The sequence below is a fragment of the Ambystoma mexicanum genome, chromosome 3q, assembly GCF_040938575.1.
Source record: "Ambystoma mexicanum isolate Mex_15411 chromosome 3q, UKY_AmexF1_1, whole genome shotgun sequence".
Lineage (NCBI taxonomy): Eukaryota > Metazoa > Chordata > Amphibia > Caudata > Ambystomatidae > Ambystoma > Ambystoma mexicanum.
The window spans coordinates 388,395,546-388,418,457 of record NC_090926.1 but is presented as its reverse complement, the minus strand read 5'-3'; the positions used below and the strand labels follow the sequence as shown (position 1 = coordinate 388,418,457).

The following is a 22,912-nucleotide window of genomic DNA, read 5'->3' as shown; positions in this document are numbered from 1 at the left end:
TTCACAATGCAAATATCTTGGGTGATGCTTTGCTACTTGATGGAGGGTATTCCCTTGTTATAGTCTCATGTGGTGGGGGGGTGTAATGTTGATCTTTGTTCCTGAATGGGTGGTGGGGAACTGGCAGGGCTCAGAAAATCTGTGTTTTGTTGTCATTTATTGCCCTGGTGGAGGCAGAAGCTGGTGGCCTGGTTGGATGACACTTATTATGTCACAGGTAGTCCAGGCGTTCAAAGGGGCAAGGGGGGAAGTTGGGGAATTGTTTAAACTTACTAGGGGTCTGTTGTTGTTTGAAAGTACCGGAAAGAGTTCTGAATTCATTGAGGGGCTTGCTCTTTAGAAAATACTCAGAGTTGCAGACTCAGGAGGAGGAGGAGGGGGGGTCTCTTAGAATTGTTTATCAGGTTGATGACTGGTGCGTTTCATTCGCTGACATTGGGTTAGCTAAATGTCCGGGGATTTAATTCTCTGAATAAAAGGTCACTGGTGGCGAAGGAGTTTAATAGGCTGACACTGCATGTATTGTTTCTACAGGAGACCCACTGGGTGCGGGGTGGAGAGATGGTGCTCAGGTCCAGATCCATCCAGGAAGTCTTCCATGCCTCAGCCCCTTCTACAAAAAGAGGGGTAGCGATAGTGGTGTCGCCCCAAGCGCACTTTGTAGCGAAATCTCACTGTGCCGACCCCAAGGGACGGTTTGTGATGGTTAAGGGGGAGATTAGGGGGTCGAGGGTGACACTGTTGTCTGTCTATGCTCCTAATGAAGCTCAGGAACAATTCTGGGAGAATGTAAAAATGAGGATCATGGGATTCACTGAAGGGATTTGGTTGATCCCAAATGTTTCCGGGTAAATTGGCCGAGCTTCATCAGCTCAAGGCGAAGCTAGCTATCCTGTTGGTCGGGCAAACCAAGAGAAAATTGTCCTTTCTTAAACAGCGATATATGGAGAGGGGGGAGAAGTGGGATACAATTTTGGCTTGGAAGTTCCGGGAGCTTAAAAGCTCTAGAAGGGTGGAAGCGTTGCGTCTCCCGGGGGGCGTAAAATGGCTAGACGCTTTTGGAATAGCAGAGCAATTTCAAATGTTTTATGAATGCCACTACACCTCAGAGTGTTTGGAGGAAGGTCCGGAAGCTGATAATTTCCTGGACTCTCTTCCGATTTCCCCACTGCCTCCGTAGAAGGCGGACCCGCTAGAGTGGCCGTCACGCCCCAAGAAGTAGTAGACGTTATTGGTTCCATGCAGGGGGGCACCACACCTGGTGAAGATGGCTTCACAGTCTTTTCTATAAATCTTTTCGCTCTGCCCTAGCCCTGTTCTTGTCTAAACATTTCGATCAGACCTTGAATTCTGGGAGCCTCCCTCTGTCCATATTATCTGCCCGTATTGTGGTCATCACGAAGGGGGGGAAGGACCCGATGAACTGCCAATCCTATCGTCCTATTTCTTTTTTAAATACTGACGTGAAGATCCCAGCAAAGTTGCTTGCCAACAGGTTTGCCCAGCATCTCCCCTTGTTAGTTCATGTCAACCAGGTTGGGTTTATGCCGGGGAGGCAAGGGTCCGATAATGTCAGAAAAACTCTGGACTTGATGCACGAGGCTGATAGTAATGGGATTGAAGCTTACCTACTGTCATTGGATTCAGAAAAGGCCTTTGACCGTGTGGTGTGGTCTTATATGGGCAAAGTCCTTCACAGAATGGGTTTTGGTGAAAGATTACGGGGATGGATAGCCGCCCTGTATAATGGCCCGACATCCAGGGTTTCAGTCAATGAGGTGGTCTCTGACCCGTTTTCCCTCTCTCTCGAGGTACCCAGCAGGGAGGCCCCATTTCTCTCCTTCTATATGCTCTCGCGATGGAGCTCCTTGCTATAGCTATAAGGCAGCACCAAGGGATTCTTGGGTTAGATGCAAGGACTTAGACTTTAAGCTCTCCCTTTTTGCAGACGACATCCTTGTTTATCTAACTAACCTGAAGGACTCTCTCCCGAGACTCCTTGATTTGATTCAATCATTTGGAGTCTTCTCCGGTTTGCAGATTAACCCGTCAAAGTCATGCCTCATGCCAATGGGGTGAATAGATGGGGTCCTAGAGGGGAAAGATTTGGTTGAGGGTATCCAAGTGGAGCGCAAAGCTGTATCCTATTTGGGGCTTCTACTCCCAAGAGATTTGGGGAATCATTTTGAACTGAATTTTACCCCCTCTCTCTCTCCAAGATTTGCAGGGACCTGCAACGGTGGGCCCCCCTGACCCTCTCCTGGTTTGGCCGTATGATGTCTCTAAAAATGAATATCCTCCCTCGGCTCTTGTACCTTTTTTCTGCTCTCCCTGCTATAGTGCCAACTACTTTCTTTAAGTCCCTGCAAACCACTGCTTTGCGGTTCGTTTGGAACACAATGAAACCAACGGTGAAGCTTGAGACTCTAACCCTCCCAAAATCCCAAGGAGGCTTTGGCCTCCCAGACTTCTACCAGTATTACAAGGCGGCCCAGTTAAGGGTCATGTTAGAGCATATGAATGATGAAATGCAAACCTGTTGGACGTATATCGAAGATACCCACACGCATCCCAGGAAAGTTAAAGACCTTTCATGGGCCCCGACTAGAGATATTCCTGACGGAATAAGACATCACCTGACCTTGTCAGTTTTGTGGTCCCTATGGAAACAGGATACTCCCAACACTCTCCTATCTTCCTGGCCCTCTCCCCTGTCGTCTCTGTGGGGGCCCCCTCTTGATTTGGGGAAGAGGGGTTTCATGGATACCCAAAAGTGGTCCGACGCAGGGTTGGAAAGAGTCGCTCAGTTCTTTCAAAATGGCGTTTTTATTGATTACGGCACCCTAGCGGAGGTCATGTGGGATCACCCATTATTTATCTTTGACTACCTTAGAATAAAAGGGCTCTTAAATAGCCCCAAATGGGGCTTGTCCCTTTCCCGCCCTCTCATGCCCCTAGAGAGAATGATTGTGGAGGCTTCCACGAGAAACGGATCTATCTCCAAGATATATACAATCTTAATTGCAGCACAACTTGAAGGAAGGCAGGGGTTTAAACAGTTCTGGGAAGAGAAATGGGGAGAGACTTTGGAAGAGTCATCTTGGTCCAAGCTCTTTGGAAGGCTCTTTTCAGGTTCCTTTTATACGGCGGCCATGGAGCACAATTTTAATATTCTGCATATGTGGCATCTCCCTCCTGAGAGACTGGCTAAAATGTGTTGTGGTGCCGCTCCCCTCTGTCCAAGAGGGTGTGGTCAGAGGGGGTCCTGGTACCACTTGTGGTGGGAATGCCCCTTAATCCAGATCTATTGGTCGGAGCTCCTAAACTGGATTAAAGATATAGTAGGGATCCAGCTTCCTTTGCACTTCATGGTCCTCCTATTTGGTTTCCCTTTGACCACCTCAGATTCTGGCGTCTTTCCCAGGGTGGTCCAGGCCATGTTGAGAGCCGCGAGGCTGGCTCTCGCCCAGAAGTGGAGGAGCAAGTCGGCCCCCTCTAGAGCTGAATGGTTGGCAAAGCTTTGTGCTATTTTTACGTACGAGAAGCTAACAGCCCAGGTGCACAAAACAGTGAACGCCTTCCTGCTGGACTGGACAATGGTGCTCTTGCACGAGGACTGTGGCTCAATAAGACTTTGATATTCCTGGGTATCGGCTGGCCCACCTGATGATCTCCCTTTATGCAACCCAAGTTGTGGTTATTAATGAGTTGTCGCTAAAGAACCCAATTTGTTGGTCTATCAACATTGTAAAGCCCTGTGGTTGACCTCTCTGGATCCCATATGCCCTTTATGGGCCCAGTTACTGATGAGTGGGGGGAGGGTTTTAGCGGGAGGGGTGATGGAGGGCTTTTGCACCTGTTTGTGTTTTATGTTCATGTTTTGTTTTAACAAAAATGTTCAATAAAAACTAAGTGGCAAAACAAAAATACATATTTTTTTTCAGCCGCGTTATTTTCTTGTCTGTATCCTAATGTAGATACCTCCAGCACTGTCCTCCCATATTCTAGGTTACTGAGCATCAAGCAGAGGCCTGGAAAGCTGGGAGAGTGCAGAATGAAGGCAGTGGTGGCTCCTCTTGTAGATCGAGCCAAAGGAATCAAAGCAGAACCTCCAGTTGGTGCGTGCAGTGGTAGGATCCTGCGAGTGGATGCATTGGTTGGTAGAGCCAAATAAATCGAGTTAGAACCTCCAGATTTTGAGCCTGAGACTAGGAGAGAGTAGCCTCGCTAGTTGGTAGAGACAGATAAACTGAGGCAGAACATCCAATTTCTGTGTTGCGTACTCAAAGTGAGAGAATGGCTCTGCTGGTGGGTAGAAACTAAAATATTCAGGCAGAACCTCCAGATAGTGAGCCCAACCTTGGGACTTAGTGAGGCTCCTCGCTAATTGGTAGAAGCAAATAAACTGAGGCAGCCACTCTGGATTGTGAGTGTGGTACTGGCACTCAGAGAGTGGCTCCGCTTGTTGGTAGAGCCAAATAAATTGAAGCGGCACCTCCAGATTGGAAATCTAGGCAATTGCACCATTACTGCGACTCTCAAATGCCGACTGCACTTTTACTGCGCTGTCGGCATTTTAGAGAATGCTGACTCCCATTACTGCGCCCAAGTGGATCATGGATTGAGGGGGTGTCCCCCGCTCTCTTTTTGTTGGAGGTTGTAGGGGGGTCCCCTGCTTACCATTACGGTAAGTAGGTGAACAGGAAAAAGGATTTATTTTGTATTTTTTTAAAAAGGACCCTGTGGCGTCAGCGCCGCCCCAGGAACTGATGCTGCATGGGTACAAGGGAGTCAGCGGTGCACACAGAAGTGTGCCCTGGTAAAGGTAAGTGGGGTGAAGGTTGGATTATTGGGGGGGCAAAAGTGATCTATCTGATCAGTGCGCTGTGCCATAATTGGCGTCGACATTTTCGTCAGCGCAGTTACGGGCGGTGCAGTGATGTATAGATTCAAAATCTAGTGCTAGCACTCAGAAAGTGGCTCTGCTGTTTGGTAGAGCCATGCACCATGGATTCCGGGATGCTCAACGGACAATGTCCTATATAGCCAGTGCTTGACACGCAACTATCCGTAATACGGCTGCTTCCCAAGACGGTCCAGAGCATTGACTCTTTATTACGAAAAGCAAAAAGGTAGGCTAGAGGTTTGCCTGCAAAGCGCCTCATGGAATCTTGCTCTTCCTGCTGCATGACCCCGTCCATGACACGTCAACAGGAGCCTATCACACTCTCTGGGCCTCATTACGACCCAGGCGGTAAGTTACCGCCTGGGTCGTACCTTTACCACCATGGCGTAAACTATGTTTACGCCATGGTGGTTGGCGGATTTACCGCCCCATTCCGAGGTTGGCGGGGCGGTAAGTCCCCAATCCCCATTTACCCTTCCCCATTCCCATTTTTGCCCCGTAGGGCATAATGGGAGTGGGGAAGGCGTTAATTACGCCACCGTAAATTACGGTGGCGTAATTGACAACAAGGTCCCTTAGCGCCATGGATTTTAACACCTGCTAAAAGCAGGTGTTAAATCCTCCATGGCGCTAAGGGACCTCGGAATCAGGCGGTAAGGGTCGGCGCTGTTTACGCCGCCGTAAACCCCTTACCGCCTGGGTCCTAATGAGGCCCTCTGTGATTAACTCCTCTTCCTCAAGTGCTCCACAATGGCGCACACTAGCAGGAGTTATATATAAGCACCAAATCTAATCAAATAAATATACAAAAGGTGGCAAAGACTGGCAGAGAGCAAGTGAGGACGTCATGTAGGCCACAGGCCAGGTCAAGACACTCTTCCAAAATGTCCCATCGATGTGTCTCAACTCTACAGTATCACTTCAATGGGAAAATGTAGTTCAAAGTCGCATTTGTTATGATTATGCTGAAATGATCAACAATTGTAGAAATTGGTTCTTGCACTGCTGTCACATTGTGAAATATTAGGGATGCGTGAAATTGAGTACCAAATCTTGGGAAATTAAGAAACATATGTTAATCAACGCATTTGCGTGAATAGTCTGCAAAATAGGCTCTCCAGGTTTCAAAATAAGCAAAATAACTTGCATAAATGTCAGGTAAGGGCCTCTCACTTGTGAGTTTTGCAGTACACTGAGTGAAAGGTTTTCTTTTAGTTTTCTGAGAAAGTCTCCTGCAAGTCTTTATTTGATGTTTTTTCTAGCAATGTAAATTTAAAATTCGAAGTGTTTGAAACTACTTACACGAGGGTTCCATTTACATTGCTCAAAAACATTTTGGAGTTCAACATTTGCTTCATATTTTTACAACAAAAGAGCGAAGACTCTTTACTATTGTTTTGTACTTACCTCGCTGATAAAAAAAAAGTCCAGCAGCGTCATTTTCGCAGGATTTCTTTTCAGAAAACAAGCAAAAAAATCTTTATTTCTTTTTCCACTTATTGTTTTACTGAATTTTGTTAAAGCAATTTCTTCAGAGGCGTAATTAGTAAAATAATTTATAATTTTGCCAAGGGCAACATTATAAATGTATTATTTCAACTTTCATAATTAAAATTGTGCTGGTCCATATGATGTATATATCGACGAATCAGACTGACTTTGTAACTATGAAAAGGTCAGGGTATCCTTTCTGATCCTCTGTAGGAGTAGAGCATCAGAAAGTCAGAGTAGAGCATGAGTAGCGCATGAGTGGTGGTTAGCGGCTTAGCTGTGGAAATGCACATGTGGCATTGTTAAGGGCAATTTCTAGAGAAAGGACGTAGATGGCATAAATTTGTTCATTGCTACTCTCAGCTTGTTACACTTTATTTTTTAACACATTTCTTTCAACAATGTAAACTTTTAGTGCCTCTTTAAAAACCCAAATTCATCCATTTCATAAAGGGCTTTTTTGACCATTTCTTAATGATGGCACATTTTGAGTAATTCTTCAAGGTGGAGCTATCAATCCTATATCAGTTTTTCAGGACTTTCATCACAGTGAGTAGGAACACAATCAATGTCCTTCTGTGGTAGAGATGCACTTGATTAGACGTTCCGTCTTATCCTGGCGAGAGTGGAACAAGTACAAAACGTAGTAACTTATTCTCTCGTCTCTGTTTTTCTCCTGGGCTTTAAATTGACATTGGTCAGTGTTAATAGCGAAGGATGTCTCCCGTTCCCACAGCAAGCGTCACATGATTTCTTTTCGACAATGAATGCCACCTTTGCTGAAATGACATGATTGTTTTCTTTACCTGAATGTTTTATGGAGGTGGTAGTGTGAACTAAAATGATCCAGTTGTTTATTTTGGCCCTTCCAACATTCACTTCCAAACTGTGATATCCTATTCCCAAGAAGGGCCCTGCCTCCTCACTGGGGATTATGTTACTATATGGTTGTACTTTTTCTCAGAGGTAAAAGGTGCTTGGGCCTGTCCATGATGTAAGTGTCCATGTATGTGTATTTTTCCGACCCCTGTGACATTTGTGCTAGGAAGATTTTAAATCTCATTTTTTAGGCAGTTTTAGTTAATTTACTTGATTTCTTTATTTACTTTTTGCGAATTCCACCATCAAATGGCAATTAGGCCGCTGTAGATCTTGGTCTGTATTTCCCCTGCATGAAGCATCAACCCTGTTCATCCTTACAGATGTTGGTACAGGCCTTATTTCTGTCTGTCTATTCATCATTCTGGATTGAATTTGTGAAAATTCTTTCCCAACTCGTGTCACATGACTAATTAGATCTAGACTGGCTTTGGTCCTCCAGATTTCACCTCTTAATTTGAAGATATCCTTATCGCCCACTTCGAAAAAAAGTTGTATGTTAGTTTCCATTAGGATCACAAAATGTAACCTTAATACCTGGCTTATGTATAAGTCAAAGCCAAGACCTGTATTGATTTTTAGATCTAAGTATGAGAATCTCTTCCTCTATAATACAAGTATAGAGGAAGAGATTTGTTCCGCCATCATGGAATTTGACATTATTGTATCCCGCATATCCCGCAATACATATTTTGGGTTTCCTTTTGTTAATTTTCTGTGTGCTGATGTTACCTGTTACAGCACTTGGTAATGGGGCTTAGCTAATCTTGTGAGGAAATCATGCTTCTGCTATTAGAATGGCTTCTTGTGCACATAGTAGAAAGAGTGACTGGAGAGATGGATATAAATGGTACTCTGGTCTTCCATGGGCGGCACCAGCATGGGCTTGGGAGGGCTAAAGCTCACCAGCTTTGAGGCAAAAGGCATCGCTCTGAAGTGACATCCAGTCCCCGGCTCCAATGGCAATAGGACATTTCATATCTCTGTGTACGTAAAACATTATTAATGTGACGACACAGCAGCAGAAAACACAGTGGCAGTGGACACATCCCTGCGGAGACAATATCAGTAGCCCCTGAACACCCCTTCCCCCCCAAGTCATCTTCAAACTTTGGTGCTTGCTCCCCTGGGGAGGTGTGCCTGGGGAGGTGAGCCAATGCCACAGCGTGAAGCCCCATCAAAACTATTTAGCCTTATCTGCTTTTCAACTGAGCATGAGGCTCAGTGCAGTGAATGGGCACGCGGTGACAACTGTGGCTGTTACACAGAGGAAAAAACTGAAAGGAGATAAATCTAATTGGAAAGAGGCTGGTAAGAGGTGAAAGAGCAGAGCAGGATAAAAGTTAAGGGACAAAGACACTGTATATGAATCGGTAGCCTAGGCAGAGGTGAAGGGAGAAACAACACAGAAAGGGTGAACCGTGACAGACACAGACATGAAAGAGACAGACATGAAAGTGGCGAAAGGACAGCGGACCGAGAAGGGGGTGGGGAGGCATGAGCAAGAGAACAGATGAGAGAAAGAGGGAGAGGCAGAGAGACAGATAAAACTGAACAGATGGGAAATTAAGAATGGTACAAGCGACCTAATGAGTAGGGGCGAGCACAAGGCAAGAGAATAAAGGGGAAGAGAAAGATAAAGACAGATGTGTATAGGAAGACAAGCAGATAGGGAGGGAGTGAGAGACCAGCAAACCAGAGAGACGCACAGCTGTAGAGTTTGCACATGTGGTATATAATTGGGTCGTACAGCCCCGGCTTTATTCTTTGCATAATGGGACCCTTAATCTTGCTGGGAAGAAAATGTCAGGATTGGATGACCTACTCATGGATGGCATTTGGCAACTTCAGTGCTCTAGAAAAGAGAAGTAAGAGAGAGAAAACACAAAACATGAGGGGAAAATATAGCAGACCAAAAGGAGGTGAAAGAAGAGACATAATGGGTGGTAGAGAAGAGAGAGAACAAAATAAAGTGAAAGAGAAAGAACATGAGAGATGGTAAGAAAGAATGTGGAGGGATGATCCAATGGACTGAACGAAAGAGTGAGTGAAGAGACAAAATGGAAGTCAGGGAGAAGCAAGAGACTGCATTAGAGGGATAAAGGGAAGAAGCTAAACAAAATGTAAAGTGAAGGTGGCAGGAAAAGAGTGACAGAAAAGGACCAGGAAGGAGCGATGAAGACAGGGGCACTGAACAGTAAGAGAATAAAGGTGAAAAATGATCTTGAATGCAATAGGGGTGACGGGTGCTGCCCCAGCTCTACCATTTATAATCTCTTACTAGGTAAAGTGGCAAAGCTTGAGCTCAAAATAAAAAGTGCACAGGGAGCGGGCTTTAGGGATGCCGTTCAAGGACAAGCAATGGGGGCAATATGCGCCTACACCACGACAGTGTCTCACTATGCGCGATGAAACCTAGTGCAACACAGTATATTACAGAGGACATACCTGACCCCAATAAGGCTTCATAAAGTGAACACCAAACAGGCCAACAGAATGCCTGAGGTGTGGGGAATGGGACACCAGGTTGTCTTCATATGGTATGGGAATTCACACACTTGAAACAGTTTTGGGAGACAGTGTTGGTAGAGATATGGGATATGGGAGCTACGTGGATCGACTGACACCGCTGATGTGCTTACTGGAACAATTGCCTCGGAGTAAGCCCAAAAACCAGCTGAATGGAATGGCTGTCTTAGCTATGCGCCTCTTCGCCAGGATCAAGGCTATGGCATGGATTAGTCCATTGGGACCCAAGATCGCTGACTGGAAGGGAGACTTACTGAAATGGACCTGAGTGCAGTCGTTGGTGTTGATACAACTAGAATTGACATATGCCAATGTAAACATGTCCAATAGAATGGAATAGGTAATACCGCTGGATGGCTTGCTGCACCCTTCTCATGACAGGCCCCCTTGCATTCAAAACAGTTGGTTACTCATATTTGTCCTTGGTTGATAGTAGAAACTTAGATGGTTAGCCGGAATTTCTTCATAGTAGGTTTTGTAGACTTGAGAGGGGTTGTTAGCATGCATATAGAAGAGGTGCAACTGGGGGTGGGGGAGGGCGGGGAGTTATTGCAATGATATTCTTATATGTTGGCACTTCCTGTGGCAAGAAATGAAAACATTTCTTGAGATTGTTTGGAAATTATGTATACTCTTGATAAAGGCCAATAAAAAAACATTTTCTTTTTTAAAGACTGCAAGAGGGAATATGAGAACACAAAAGGGTGTGTGAAAGAGTGACAAAGAGAACAACAGACCAGCCATCCCAAGGAGGGAGAGACAAAAGAGTGACAGGACAGGGGAAGGACAGAAAGAACAGAGGAGGAAGTGTGAGGGAGAATAGAAAGCAGTGTAAATATAGAATCTAAAAAAATAAAAAACAACATATGTTCTGAGCGAGCCTTTTCCATGCTGTGTACATTCCATCCTCAGTGTTCAGGCTTTGGATCTTTTATATTGGAAACATATGCCCCTCCCATCCACCTGCAATGAAACAATCTGAGACAATTGGTTCGATGAGTTGGTTTCAACCCTCCTCCAATCCTCCGGTCACAGAAGCATACTATCCGACTCACGTGCTGTCCTCATTGGACTGCTTTTTCACCATCCTAGCAAGCCAAATGTTATCTGGACCACAAAAAACGTCCAGGTTTGTCCTCCCCTACAAGGCTAAACCGATTTACAGGTATGCATTAGAGTGCCTGAAGGTGGCATCTTGGCAGGCCGCCACCCACAGCCAGCCCCTTAGTTAGGTGCCAGCTAACCCCATTACCAGGGATAGGTGAGAGAGACCCACCTGTACACATATTTATTCATGGGAGGGTTGGCATAAAAAAATGCGAAGACCACTGCTGTACGATGAAGCTAAGGGCTTAAAAGATGGGCTCAACCATATGATGGCCCACGCCTCTCATGATTGGCATCTGTGTTAAACTAAATAGCCTTTGAATTGGGGTGAAAGATGCACGGAAGGAAGTTGAAATAGCTAATCAGCCTCCAGGGCTCAAAGGAAGGAGGGGGCAGGAGGGTCAAAAGTGCAATGGGTGTGATAGCCCGCACTCACTACCAGCTTTCAAAACTGCCGTCCAGGCCCTTCGCAATTTTGAAGCTGGCTCCACCCCTGAGTCTTACCAACCTCAAAGGGGTGGTAGCCTGTTGGCAAAGCTTTCCATTTGTTTGAAAAGAGCACTGCACCGTTGAAAGCTCCTTTGACAAACCAAGAGAAGTGTGAAATAAATAAATTGGCATTTTCTTTGCTTGAACCTGTTCTATGTTAACGGATTACGACTAAGGACACATGCGCTGCTAGAAAACTGCCCTCCAGAGCTCATAGAGTCTCCTGTAGAATACATAGCTTGCCAGTGGGGTTAAAACATGACATGATAGGCAGAGTACCTTGGAGGTGTCATTATATAAGAACCAGAGCTGAGCATGCCAAAGGAAGTATGTGCAATGCAGAGGGTATGAACATTGATTATATATGTATTATAGAATACTGTGTTTCACGTATGTGTATTTAGGTTTGTTAGGTTGTCCTGTTTAATGTGTGTTCTACTGTGACATGCTATGTGTGTGACTCTCTACTTAGTCTCTATGTCCTCATTTTATCTTTATCATGTAACCTCAAGCTGTGCCATGTGTCACTCGCTCCAGGTCGTCTCTGTGAACAGCATTTTACCACATGGATGTACGTGATTATTTCGAATACAAACATTTCAAAGACGAAAAGGTCGTATTCTAAATGTTCGTATTCGAAATAAGTCCCCAACAGCTGAATCCCCTTTGTAGACCCTGCTCCCCCCAAGCCCCTACTTAGCTTTTGGCGGAACTCTCCGTTGTGTGCCGCCGAGTCCCTGCAGCGTCTGTTCCCTTCACTTCCGTGAATGGGAACCAGCGCTGCCGGGTGCTTTGTGTTTTTTTTCTTTTCTCCAGAACTTTGTTTTGGATGCGGGGTACACCCCCACCACCACCGATTCCATTATAGTGAACAAGGGTGTGGGGGACACCGCGCAAAACCCCCTTTCCTTATTTGCTATAATGAAAACCGAATGGTTAAAATGTTTGGCATTTTCAGCTGTATGTAATTTTGGTACAGCCGAAATCGATCATTTCAACCATTTGTTTTTTTATATATGGTATTTTCATGTGATACTGTACCACACAGGCCTTTGTGTGCTCTACTTTCTATATTGTGGGATCTATGTTCACTTATACATTGTACCCTTTAGTTTGTCACAGCCATTCTCTCTCTAGTTCCTTATTTTATTTGTTCAATTAGAATTTTTGTCCAAGCGCTGGCCCTACCTTGAGGGTCTCGGAGCACCTTTCTAAGTTCAAGAGGGAGGAGGTGAAAAAGAAGTTACAATATTTTCAGGACAGGATAGGACGATCAGGATAGACAGATGATGGCAGGGGAGATGTACTGGCCAAATTAGGTGTGGGACAGAGGTGTGCTTTGAGGCTTTTTCAGAAAGTGATGATGGAGGGTGTGATACCGATGTGGAGTGGGGAGGTGTTCCAGGCTCTGAGGTCCCACTCGTTGAATGCTTGTTTTTATGTGCAGTTTAGTTTGCGGAGTGGAATGTGTGCCTGTGCGTGTGTGTGTATTTGTGTGCGTGAGTTCCTCTAATTGTATTCTATGGTCTGGTCTGACCTTTCTACTGTTACTCCAGGTGTATTGTTCTCTCCCTGTCCTTTAGGTCTTTTCTCATCTTTTGGAATGTGGAGCTAAACAATGCCTGTATGTGGCACTCTTCCTCCCTTCTAGCTCCTGGATTAGAGTGTAGTGCACTCACAGGCTATGCCTTTGTGCAGTTCAGATGTCTGTCCTTTTTGGTTTTCCTCCTTGTCTTCATTCAAGCTATCCAAGGCAACTCTTTTGTGTTGTGATTGCTTTTTGTCTTCCGGGTCTTGTACTCTCTGTCCGTGCTTGCATGTTGGCTTGATGACCGTGGCCTGGCTTTTGTTCTTTACGTATTGGTCGTACTTGGGTGTGACTCTCCTCTTGTCTTCTAGGCCCTGGCCTGGCGTTTGTGGTGTACCCGCAGGCCATGACGATGCTGCCGCTGTCTCCGTTCTGGTCCTTCCTCTTCTTCTTCATGCTCCTCACTCTTGGACTGGACAGCCAGGTAAGAGGGCTAGGGGGGTGGATGTCTACAGGACGGCAGAGCAGGCTCGCCTTTGTCCACCCAGTGCACACTGGTTACTTTTGACCCCTTTCTCTTTGCTCAGTTTGCCTTTATGGAGACGATTGTGACGGCCATCACTGATGAGTTTCCATACTACCTGCGTCCTAAGAAGGCCGTCTTCTCAGCTCTGTTATGCATCATCCTGTTCCTCATGGGTCTACTGCTGACCACGGAGGTATGTCCTGGAGGATGCGCCTCCCTCCTCCCCAAACGCAGATTCAGCTTATACAAACATTTGCAAACATGCAATACAGCACTCAAACATGTGTATTGCTCTTTCTGAAGTGTGAGTCCCTTGCCACCTGATGAGGGCATAGTTGGGTCTGTGTCTTCAGTGGCAGCCATGGGCTGTCACTGCAGTTTTAGACTTTGCTTAGGGTAAGCGAAAAAAAATAATAATAATAATAATGATTAATATTATATTGGTGTTTTAGAGAGTGCCACTATTACCATGAATCCAGTCTCAGAGCACTTGGCAATCAATCCCAAGGCAATCATGTTGCTCTGGAGCTACCTGACTACTTAATTGTTTGGCAAAGACAATTGTGGCATCTTCGAATATAGCACTGAACACAGCCTAAATTAAGGCTTGGAGTCAGAGGCGTAGCCAGGATTGTGTAACAGCTGGGGCTTGGAGCTAGTCTATTAGGGCCCACCCTAAGGGGAGCCTGCAGAGGGACGTGAATTTGTTCTAAATGCGCAGGAGCGACAAATCATAGATAGGGAGCCCAAACCATTCAAGGGGGATTGATTAGATGATCCAAGTCACCAGCAATGCACAGAAGCTGTTTCCAATGCATTTTCATAGTGTAGTACCTTCCCCCTACACCAACCTCTCCTTCAAATAATAAAATAATAACTCAATTTGGCTTGTTGCACCCGTAAACACCAGTTAAACATGCCATGTCCCTGTTAAAATTTGTTCATGGTCAAATGACCCTCCATGGGCCCCAGCCTCGTATACATAGACACAAACACACTAATATACACACATACAAAGATAATCATACGCATAGATACATACAGACACACAAGCGCTTACACCTTTATACACATTCATCCACCAGTCACATACCCATACAGTTTCTCTGTCAGTCATACAAGCATCCAGACCATTCATACTGCATTCTCATTCACACCCGTTCTCGTAGCAATGTTCACCATTTACAGTGCATTAATACAGACGAAATGCACTTACAGACACCTTCTTGCATACATGCATATGTACATGTACACACGCATGCACTTACACCCTTGCAAGAATGCACGCATACATTCATACCTACATACAATCCTTGCACACACGCATGCACACAAACAATACACACAAACAAAAACAATTTTTCTCCCATTACCTGTTTCCCTCCAGACTCGCCAGGCTGCCGCCTCCTCAACTGCTCCGTAGGCTTCCGGCTCCTGCACAGAAAGAAACCAGGAAGCAGAAATAGCTTCCTGGTTCCTGACCTGCACGCAGCAGGGTCCGCTCTCCTGCTCATCTGCGCAATGCACGGATTTCCCGGAGAGCGAGCCCTACTGCTCAGGCTGCACACTGGCAGTTGTCAATGGCCACTGAGCGATGCTGAGTGGGCATTTACAGATTTTGGGTGGGCCTTGCCCCTCAGGCTCTACCCTGTCTATGCCTCTGCTTGGAGTTCCCTTCTTGGTCTGGGTGTGGCACTTTAGTGTCAGGTACTTCTGTAGACAAGTGAAGACATCCACTTTTAGCACACACTTTCTCATGGCACAGTAGTGACACCCTCTACCTGTTCATCTGTTCATGTGTGGCGTTCCCTCCCTTCCTCCGATCCACCTTCCTCTCTCACATCTAACTTCATTTTTCCTTTGCAAATTCGGAGAATGTCCAATGGGACAGTGCAAAGGAAACGGCAATGCAGCCAGGGGGAAACCAGTCACATGGCAGCTAAGTCTGAGATGTGATTGGTTGATACCATTACACTAGGGGGGCTTCTGTGACATTAGCATACCAGCAGATCTCCAAATGTCTACTCCCCCCCTGTGTAGTAAGACAGGATTGGACGAGGGATTCAACAATAAATAAACGAAGCATGTAAAATGAGGGTTCATCACAAGGACACTGCAAATATAAACAAATAATGAACACAGAAAAAGAGAAAATCCAGCTTTTGTAGCGTGGATCAGTTCACATCACTGAAATATTTGCCTGCTTCCTAGAAAAGATCCAGGCTTGGGAGCGAAGATTTGGGAGGATCCATACTGAACTGTTGGAAGGTTCCTCTGTTGTCAATGTAGGTAGGGACGAGAGCATGCATTCTCTATTACTTACTCGCATTAATCTGGCCCTATGGAAAAGTCAGTTTATGATTAGGGCCCCGCCTTGGCGGATAACATGTATAAGGGTAAATAAATATAGGAACACGAGTTGGTTACCTGAATCAATGTGTGTATTTGTTTTTCATTAATGCATTACTGGTGCAGATTTTCTAAGCAGGTTTTATCTCTTGTAATAGTCAAAAAAACATCAATTAATTGATCTCACTCCATGTTGGCTGCATCTAGTCTTAAGAGCTAAACCTAGACATTGTCCTGACAGTAAAAGATTTCTTTAAAATGATAACTGTCACTATTGACACATGGCTAGCGATGTAGGCATTTCTGTCTGGAGCCAGGAGAGCTCATTCAGCTTGGATGATTGGCGGCATTTGGATGCTCTGATGCACAGAGAGTAACATATCAACATCCTGCCTGACACAAGCACAAGTCTCGCAGCATGAGGAGCAGCCATGCCAATCACGCATGTGTTAAATTATCACAAAATGATACGCTGTCATTTCTTTCCTATAACATTCCCCGCCCGACTATAAGATCCAGATGGATCATGTGTGATCTCTCTGTATCAAAAGGGATTCATTTTTTGGCAGAGTTGACTCATGAGAAAAACTCTAGTAGTGGGTCAGTGCAGAATCATTCAGCATTCACAGGAGTAATGTTCACAACATTTGAAATACCCTTTTACTCTCATGGATTTAAATTTACAGTGGATCCACAACAAACTCAAATTGGTCATTTGTAGATCCAATTTCCTTTGATCGGCTTCCATTGCTATTTAGACAGCAATGCCAATCTGCCATAGATCTGGAATTCCAGTGGCCCATTGGGAAATTTACACAAACAATGATTCTACTGATTCTAAAAGTCTGAAAACATTGAAGCAACTTATTGTGTTGCTTCCGATGTTCTCCTGCCCTGAACATAAGGAATGCAAGGAGCCATGGTGACCGGAGCCAGGCACCAGTTCCCTACAGATCTTCTAGAGGCTACTGGCAGGGCTTTCCTCCTCATGGCCAGACCATGAGTTGAGTAGCTGCAAAGGTACCAACACCGCTGAGAGGGAGCTCATTCAGCAGGAAGGTCATTTGTGCCAGTCTAGAAGAATACCCAGATCTAATATAATCCAGAGAATTGGTTACAACACATCCGTCTCCTACGTTGACTCTTTTAGGCATCAATGTCGACCTGAAGGCACTGCTTTCACACAGAGCAAGTCTTGCCTGGCACGCCTCAATCCTGAAAACGAAAACAGATACAATTCCTACTAGGCTTTACTCCAAACCCATCCCACAGTGTGAATTGTGTGATGCAGCTGGTGTGTCACATCTTAGGAAAACGGTGGGAAATGAACCCATAGGGGGGAACCAGGTTGCCACACAATTGAACAAGTGCAATATTTTGGGCCAAGGTAATCAGAATTTATGAATGCCTTATAGACTTTTGTTGGGTCAAGGGTGCTTTTGGGAAGGGATCAATGTGCAATCTTACATAAATAAATGGCAGCATCCACACATAGACTGGAGAGTTGACACAGATGGGAAAATAGAATGACGCAAATTCAACGGGAGGCTAAATCCTGAGACCCTGGCAGTTCCTTCGATTATTCTAAACTGAAAGGCAAGGTGGGGAGGGCATCCAAATGTTTTGCCTGGATGCTTTTCACAACCTTCCTCACTGAACTACATGAGGCAGCAATATAAATAAATAGCCCGCTCTCGCGGGCTATATCAGCTAGTAATGACCCAGCCCCAGATAAACAAAGCGACGGCTATTAGATGGTTGGTTTATAATGCCCGGGCACGGCATGAGGTGAAAAGCACCTAAGCAAGGAGGCCCTGGTGGTAACACCGTTAAGGAAGGTGTAAAGGTTCATAACATGGTACAATATGAGCACACACCTTCATTGCAAAATCTATGAAAGAGTGGACTAACACGGCAACCACAGAAAGTAGAAATGCGAGCTTCATGTGAAAAGATGGAGTCCCCTTTCTCTTTCCATGCCAGAAGATAGCAAAGAAGAGGAGGCAGGCAGAGAGCAGCAGGCAGCTGGGAGGAGCCTGGATGAAGGACTAGCTTCAGCGATCGGGAGGTGAGCCTGGCCACACACAGGGCTCTGTGGGACAATACCGGAAGGTAAAGTCCGAATTCCAGGCTGTCAGATTGGCTACTGTATGCCTACTGCATGCTATTATGAAATACAACAAAAACTGTTATCTTCCAGAAGAAGGCTAAAAAGAAGGCAGAGAGTGGAGCAGCAAGTGGTGCAGTCTGACAGTCCCCTTTTGCAGTCTGCAGTCCCTTTACAGGGTCCTTTGTGGAAGGACGAGCGTTTGCACAAAGCAGTCTCCCTCTCGCAGAGCGAGTTGCGGACAGTGGACCAGCAAGTGGTGCACTCTGGCAGTCTGGCCAGCCGGTTACTGCACCCCAACAAGCACCAAGCAAGGAAGAGGTTTGTTGTTCCGACCGGAGCCCTGCGCTTTAGAACTTCAACGCAGGAGGCTATTAGAAGATCCCTTAAATCATTGGCCGATAGATCTGCTTTCCTAGTGGCTAAAAGAAGAATTGTCGATAATATAATCGAATAGAACCAAGAGGTGTTCAAGACTGTTCTCCAGAAGGACACTGTACATTTATGGAAGTAAATGGGGGGAGTTATCAAAGGGACCCAGAATTGCTTGGAATGCAAAATCACTGCACAGGAGTGGGAATACTATATCACCAATAAGTATCCTAGGCCACGTCAGGGTGAGATCCTACAGAGAGTCCCGGGCCGAAACAAGGGGCTCTGCAATGGGTGATTGATTACATTCTGTGGGAAATTGGTAGGGCCAAGCCACCGAGGTCCCCGGGCCCTGATAAGATACCTCCCGCCCTTATTAAATCCAACCCAGACCTCTGGGCTGCTCCTCTGCAAGACCTATTTAACCATGTGAGTCAAACCCTGACAGTTCCCAGAACGTGCAGAGAAACCAAAATTATACAAATATACAAACAAGGAGGCAGAGGGGAAACATAAAATGTCAGACCAATAGCTTTGCTGGATTCTTCCAGCAAGATTTTCGGAACCCTCCTTTTAAGGGAGCTTAAGGGAGAAATTAAGTCACGAGGTCTGTACTCACAGTACCAAATAGTGTTTCAAACTTGCATGGGAACTTCTTTAAATGCCTTTGTCATGTCACACCTTCTAGCAGCTATGAAAAAACAAAAGGTAGGGACAGGCTATATGGCATTGTGAGATATGTCCATTGCCTTTGACACAGTGAGCTGAGTTAGGCTCTGGAATAAGCTTCTGGGTATGAACCTCCCTATAACGTTTGTGCTGTTGTTGTCCCTGCTGCACACTGACACAATGATTAGGGTGAGGTTGAGTAGGGAGGGAGCCATGACGGTCCCCATTGCTACGCACGTGGGTTTGCAGCAGGGGTGCGTCATGGCCCCCACCCTGTTCAACCTCCACCTAGCACATCTTAAGCAGGTCTGGGGTTGAGGTGCCACCAATACTGCTAAGCTGGGCTCGGTGTCACTGGATTGTATCGTGTTTGTCAATGACATTGTTCTGTTCGATTTGACACTGATGGGACTTCAGAGGAAGCCGACTCTTTTCTTTGACTATGCAATCCAAAACAATATTTGGATAAATGGCCTAAAATCGAAGGTTATATTGTTCTTCCCCAAGAGACGGCCTAAAGGTATGATGTGGCGAGTGGGTGGCAATCCGCTAGAAAGGGTGGAATCTGTCAGGTACCTGGGATATCATATTACTAACATGAACTACAGGGAAAGCTGGAAACTCTTAATCGGGGGAAATGCCTGCCATTACTAGCAACAATGAAGAGGGTCTACTCCCAACTATATTATTTTTCACTCAAGCCTCTGCTCCATTACTATCTCTCCAGTGTGGAGGCTACATTCATTTATGGCCTGGACCTCTCCCTGCTTGATTTGGGGGACTTTCTCAATTCCATCCAGGGAACGCTCTTGAAGAAAACACTGAGGCTGTCCAACTCATTCCCGAACTCAGTTATTAGACAAGAGTTTGCACTAATTTCATTGGGTGCGCGAGTTAAGTGGAGAAAGATAACAGAGTATGCAAAACTATTAAATCCACCTTCTATGTTTCTCTACCAGAGTTGGGGTGCGGAACAGACCAGAGAATCTGGGGTCACTATCACAAAATTTAAAGAGCAAATTAATGAAACACTCTCCTTGTTAGGATCATCAAAGGAAGATCTCTCCTATAATTTGGCCAAAGTAAAGAACAAGCTTTAAAAATAGGACGGGCCGCATCCTCTGATCAGGTGGGAACATACAGTCTATAAGTTGAATATAGCAAGTTTCTCACTAAAAGAGACGAGCTCCCGAAGTACATCTTGATCTTCCCTTGTCCAAAGTTGAGAACTACTTAACTCCGATTCAGGCTATATCAAATTCCTACCCTGGAAAGGACAAGCAAGTGGAGGATGGGCCAGGGTGATCAGTCCTGCAGATTGTGTAACAACACGGGGGCCAAAGAAACCATCAAGCATTTGGTAACAGATCGCCTGGCTCTGTACCATGAAAGGAAAAGATACATTGGGAGGCACATTTTTCATGAATTATTGTGGGTGGTCAACTACAGAGCACTATCTTGGCTTTGTGGGGTTTTCTTGCTTTGATAACGAAAGAAATGGGAGAACTAGTGCAACAGGATTAGAAAGCCCACTTTGCAAGGAATGCTCTATGAATTCACTGTCTAACTGATATTGAGTAATGTTATCATGCGATACTTTGAAGTTTGAAGAATGAAAGGCAGAAAAAAGGAAATCATTGTGAAATCATGTTGGGAATTCTCTGTTCTTCTTCTTTGTAATTATTTTTGAATCTTTTAATACTTTTTTGAAGTAGGGAAAGGTTTATACAGCGATGTTTGAACCAAAACACTAATAAACACATTTTTGAAAAAAGGCTATAAATAATCTGAAGTGTTATCACAATAACTCAGAAAAATACTCATAAACCAAAGTATATAACAGAACTGCAATGTGACCCTGCTGTGTGGGCGACATTGCACACAGGTTAATGAGACTGCATGTGTCTTCTTTTCAGGGTGGCATGTACTGGTTGGTCCTGCTGGATGACTACAGCGCTGGATTCGGACTCATGGTGGTAGTCATCACATCCTGCCTGGTCGTGTCGCGAATCTATGGTGAGAAGAGCAGTCTGACCTGCTCCATTTGGAAAAGGAAAGGACCTCTATAGACTGGATACTCAGGGCTTTGAGTTGTTTTAATGGTTTTGTGTGAACCTTAGTTCCAGCGAATGGTGCTAGATGAGGGCATCACTGGAAACCTGTGAATGAATACACAGAGTGATGTACAGATCTGCATGTCACAGAAAGCACAGGTGCAAGCCCACCCAATCCCCCGGCCATCTCGCTCCCACTTGCTCTGAAAATGTGCATTAGGTCCCTGGTCCTGAGACGCTGTGATGGTTGTTCCTGCGGGAGTAAGTAGGGGCTTGCCCAATGGTATCGATATTGAGGGAGGGAAATGCACCCCTTCCATTGCATAGGTGCCATAGCATATTAATGTTCATGCCTAGGTTATTGCCCCTTCATGTGGGCTCCCCACTGCGATTGTCCTCCTAGGCTGTGCCCTACTGCATGTATTCTCCCCACTGTGATGGTGCTCCTAGGTTGTGCCCTACTGCATGCATTCTCCCCACTGTGATGGTGCTCCTAGGCTGTGCCCTACTGCATGTTTGCTCCCCACTATGTTGGTGTTCCTAGGTTGTGCCCTACTGCATGTATTATCCCCACTGTGATTGTGCTCCTAGGTTGTGCCCTACTGCATTTATTCTCCCCACTGTGATTGTGTCCCTAGGTTGTGCCCTACTGCATGTATTCTCCCCACAATGGTTGTGCTCCTAGGTTGTGCCCTACTGCATGTATTCTCCCCACTGTGATTGTGCTCCTAGGTTGTGCCCTACTGCATGTATTCTCCCCACTGTGATTGTGCTCCTAGGTTGTGCCCTATTGCATGTATTCTCCCCGCTGTGATTGTGCTCCTAGGCTGTGCCCTACTGCATGTATTCTCCCCACTGTGTTGGTGCTCCTAGGTTGTGCCCTATTGCATGTATTCTCCCCGCTGTGATTGTGCTCCTAGGCTGTGCCCTACTGCATGTATTCTCCCCACTGTGTTGGTGCTCCTAGGTTGTGCCCTATTGCATGTATTCTCCCCGCTGTGATTGTGCTCCTAGGCTGTGCCCTACTGCATGTATTCTCCCCACTGTGATGGTGCTCCTAGGCTGTGCCCTACTGCATGTTTGCTCCCCACTGTGATGGTGCTCCTAGGCTGTGCCCTACTGCATGTATGCTCCCCACTGTGATGGTGCTCCTAGGCTGTGCCCTACTGCATGTATTCTCCCCACTGTGCTTTTGCTCCTAGGCTGTGCCCTACTGCATGTATGCTCCCCACTGTGATGGTGATCCTAGGTTGTGCCCTACTGCATGTATTCTCCCCACTGTGATTGTGCTCCTAGGTTGTGCCCTACTGCATGTATTCTCCCCACTGTGATTGTGCTCCTAGGTTGTGCCCTATTGCATGTATTCTCCCCGCTGTGATTGTGCTCCTAGGCTGTGCCCTACTGCATGTATTCTCCCCACTGTGTTGGTGCTCCTAGGTTGTGCCCTATTGCATGTATTCTCCCCGCTGTGATTGTGCTCCTAGGCTGTGCCCTACTGCATGTATTCTCCCCACTGTGTTGGTGCTCCTAGGTTGTGCCCTATTGCATGTATTCTCCCCGCTGTGATTGTGCTCCTAGGCTGTGCCCTACTGCATGTATTCTCCCCACTGTGATGGTGCTCCTAGGCTGTGCCCTACTGCATGTTTGCTCCCCACTGTGATGGTGCTCCTAGGCTGTGCCCTACTGCATGTATGCTCCCCACTGTGCTTGTGCTCCTAGGCTGTGCCCTACTGCATTCATGCCCCACTGTGATGGTGATCCTAGGCTGTGCCCTACTGCATGTATTCTCCCCACTGTGATAGTGCTCCTAGGCTGTGCCCTACTGCATGTATTCTCCCCACTGTGATGGTGCTCCTAGGCTGTGCCCTACTGCATGTATTCTCCCCACTGTGATGGTGCTCCTAGG

The 22,912-nt window shown here is 45.9% G+C and overlaps 1 protein-coding gene across 2 annotated transcripts in view; it reads left to right on the top strand.

Annotated features, from left to right (window-relative positions):
* SLC6A7 (solute carrier family 6 member 7) overlaps positions 1-22,912 on the top strand; it is a 543,627-nt gene that overhangs the window by 384,856 nt on the left and 135,859 nt on the right. For both annotated transcript variants that reach the window (XM_069654061.1, XM_069654062.1), the window contains exons 9-11: positions 13,301-13,413; positions 13,517-13,648; positions 20,869-20,968. In XM_069654061.1, the coding sequence (XP_069510162.1) occupies positions 13,301-13,413; positions 13,517-13,648; positions 20,869-20,968 (345 nt within the window). The remainder of the gene's footprint in view (positions 1-13,300; positions 13,414-13,516; positions 13,649-20,868; positions 20,969-22,912) is intronic.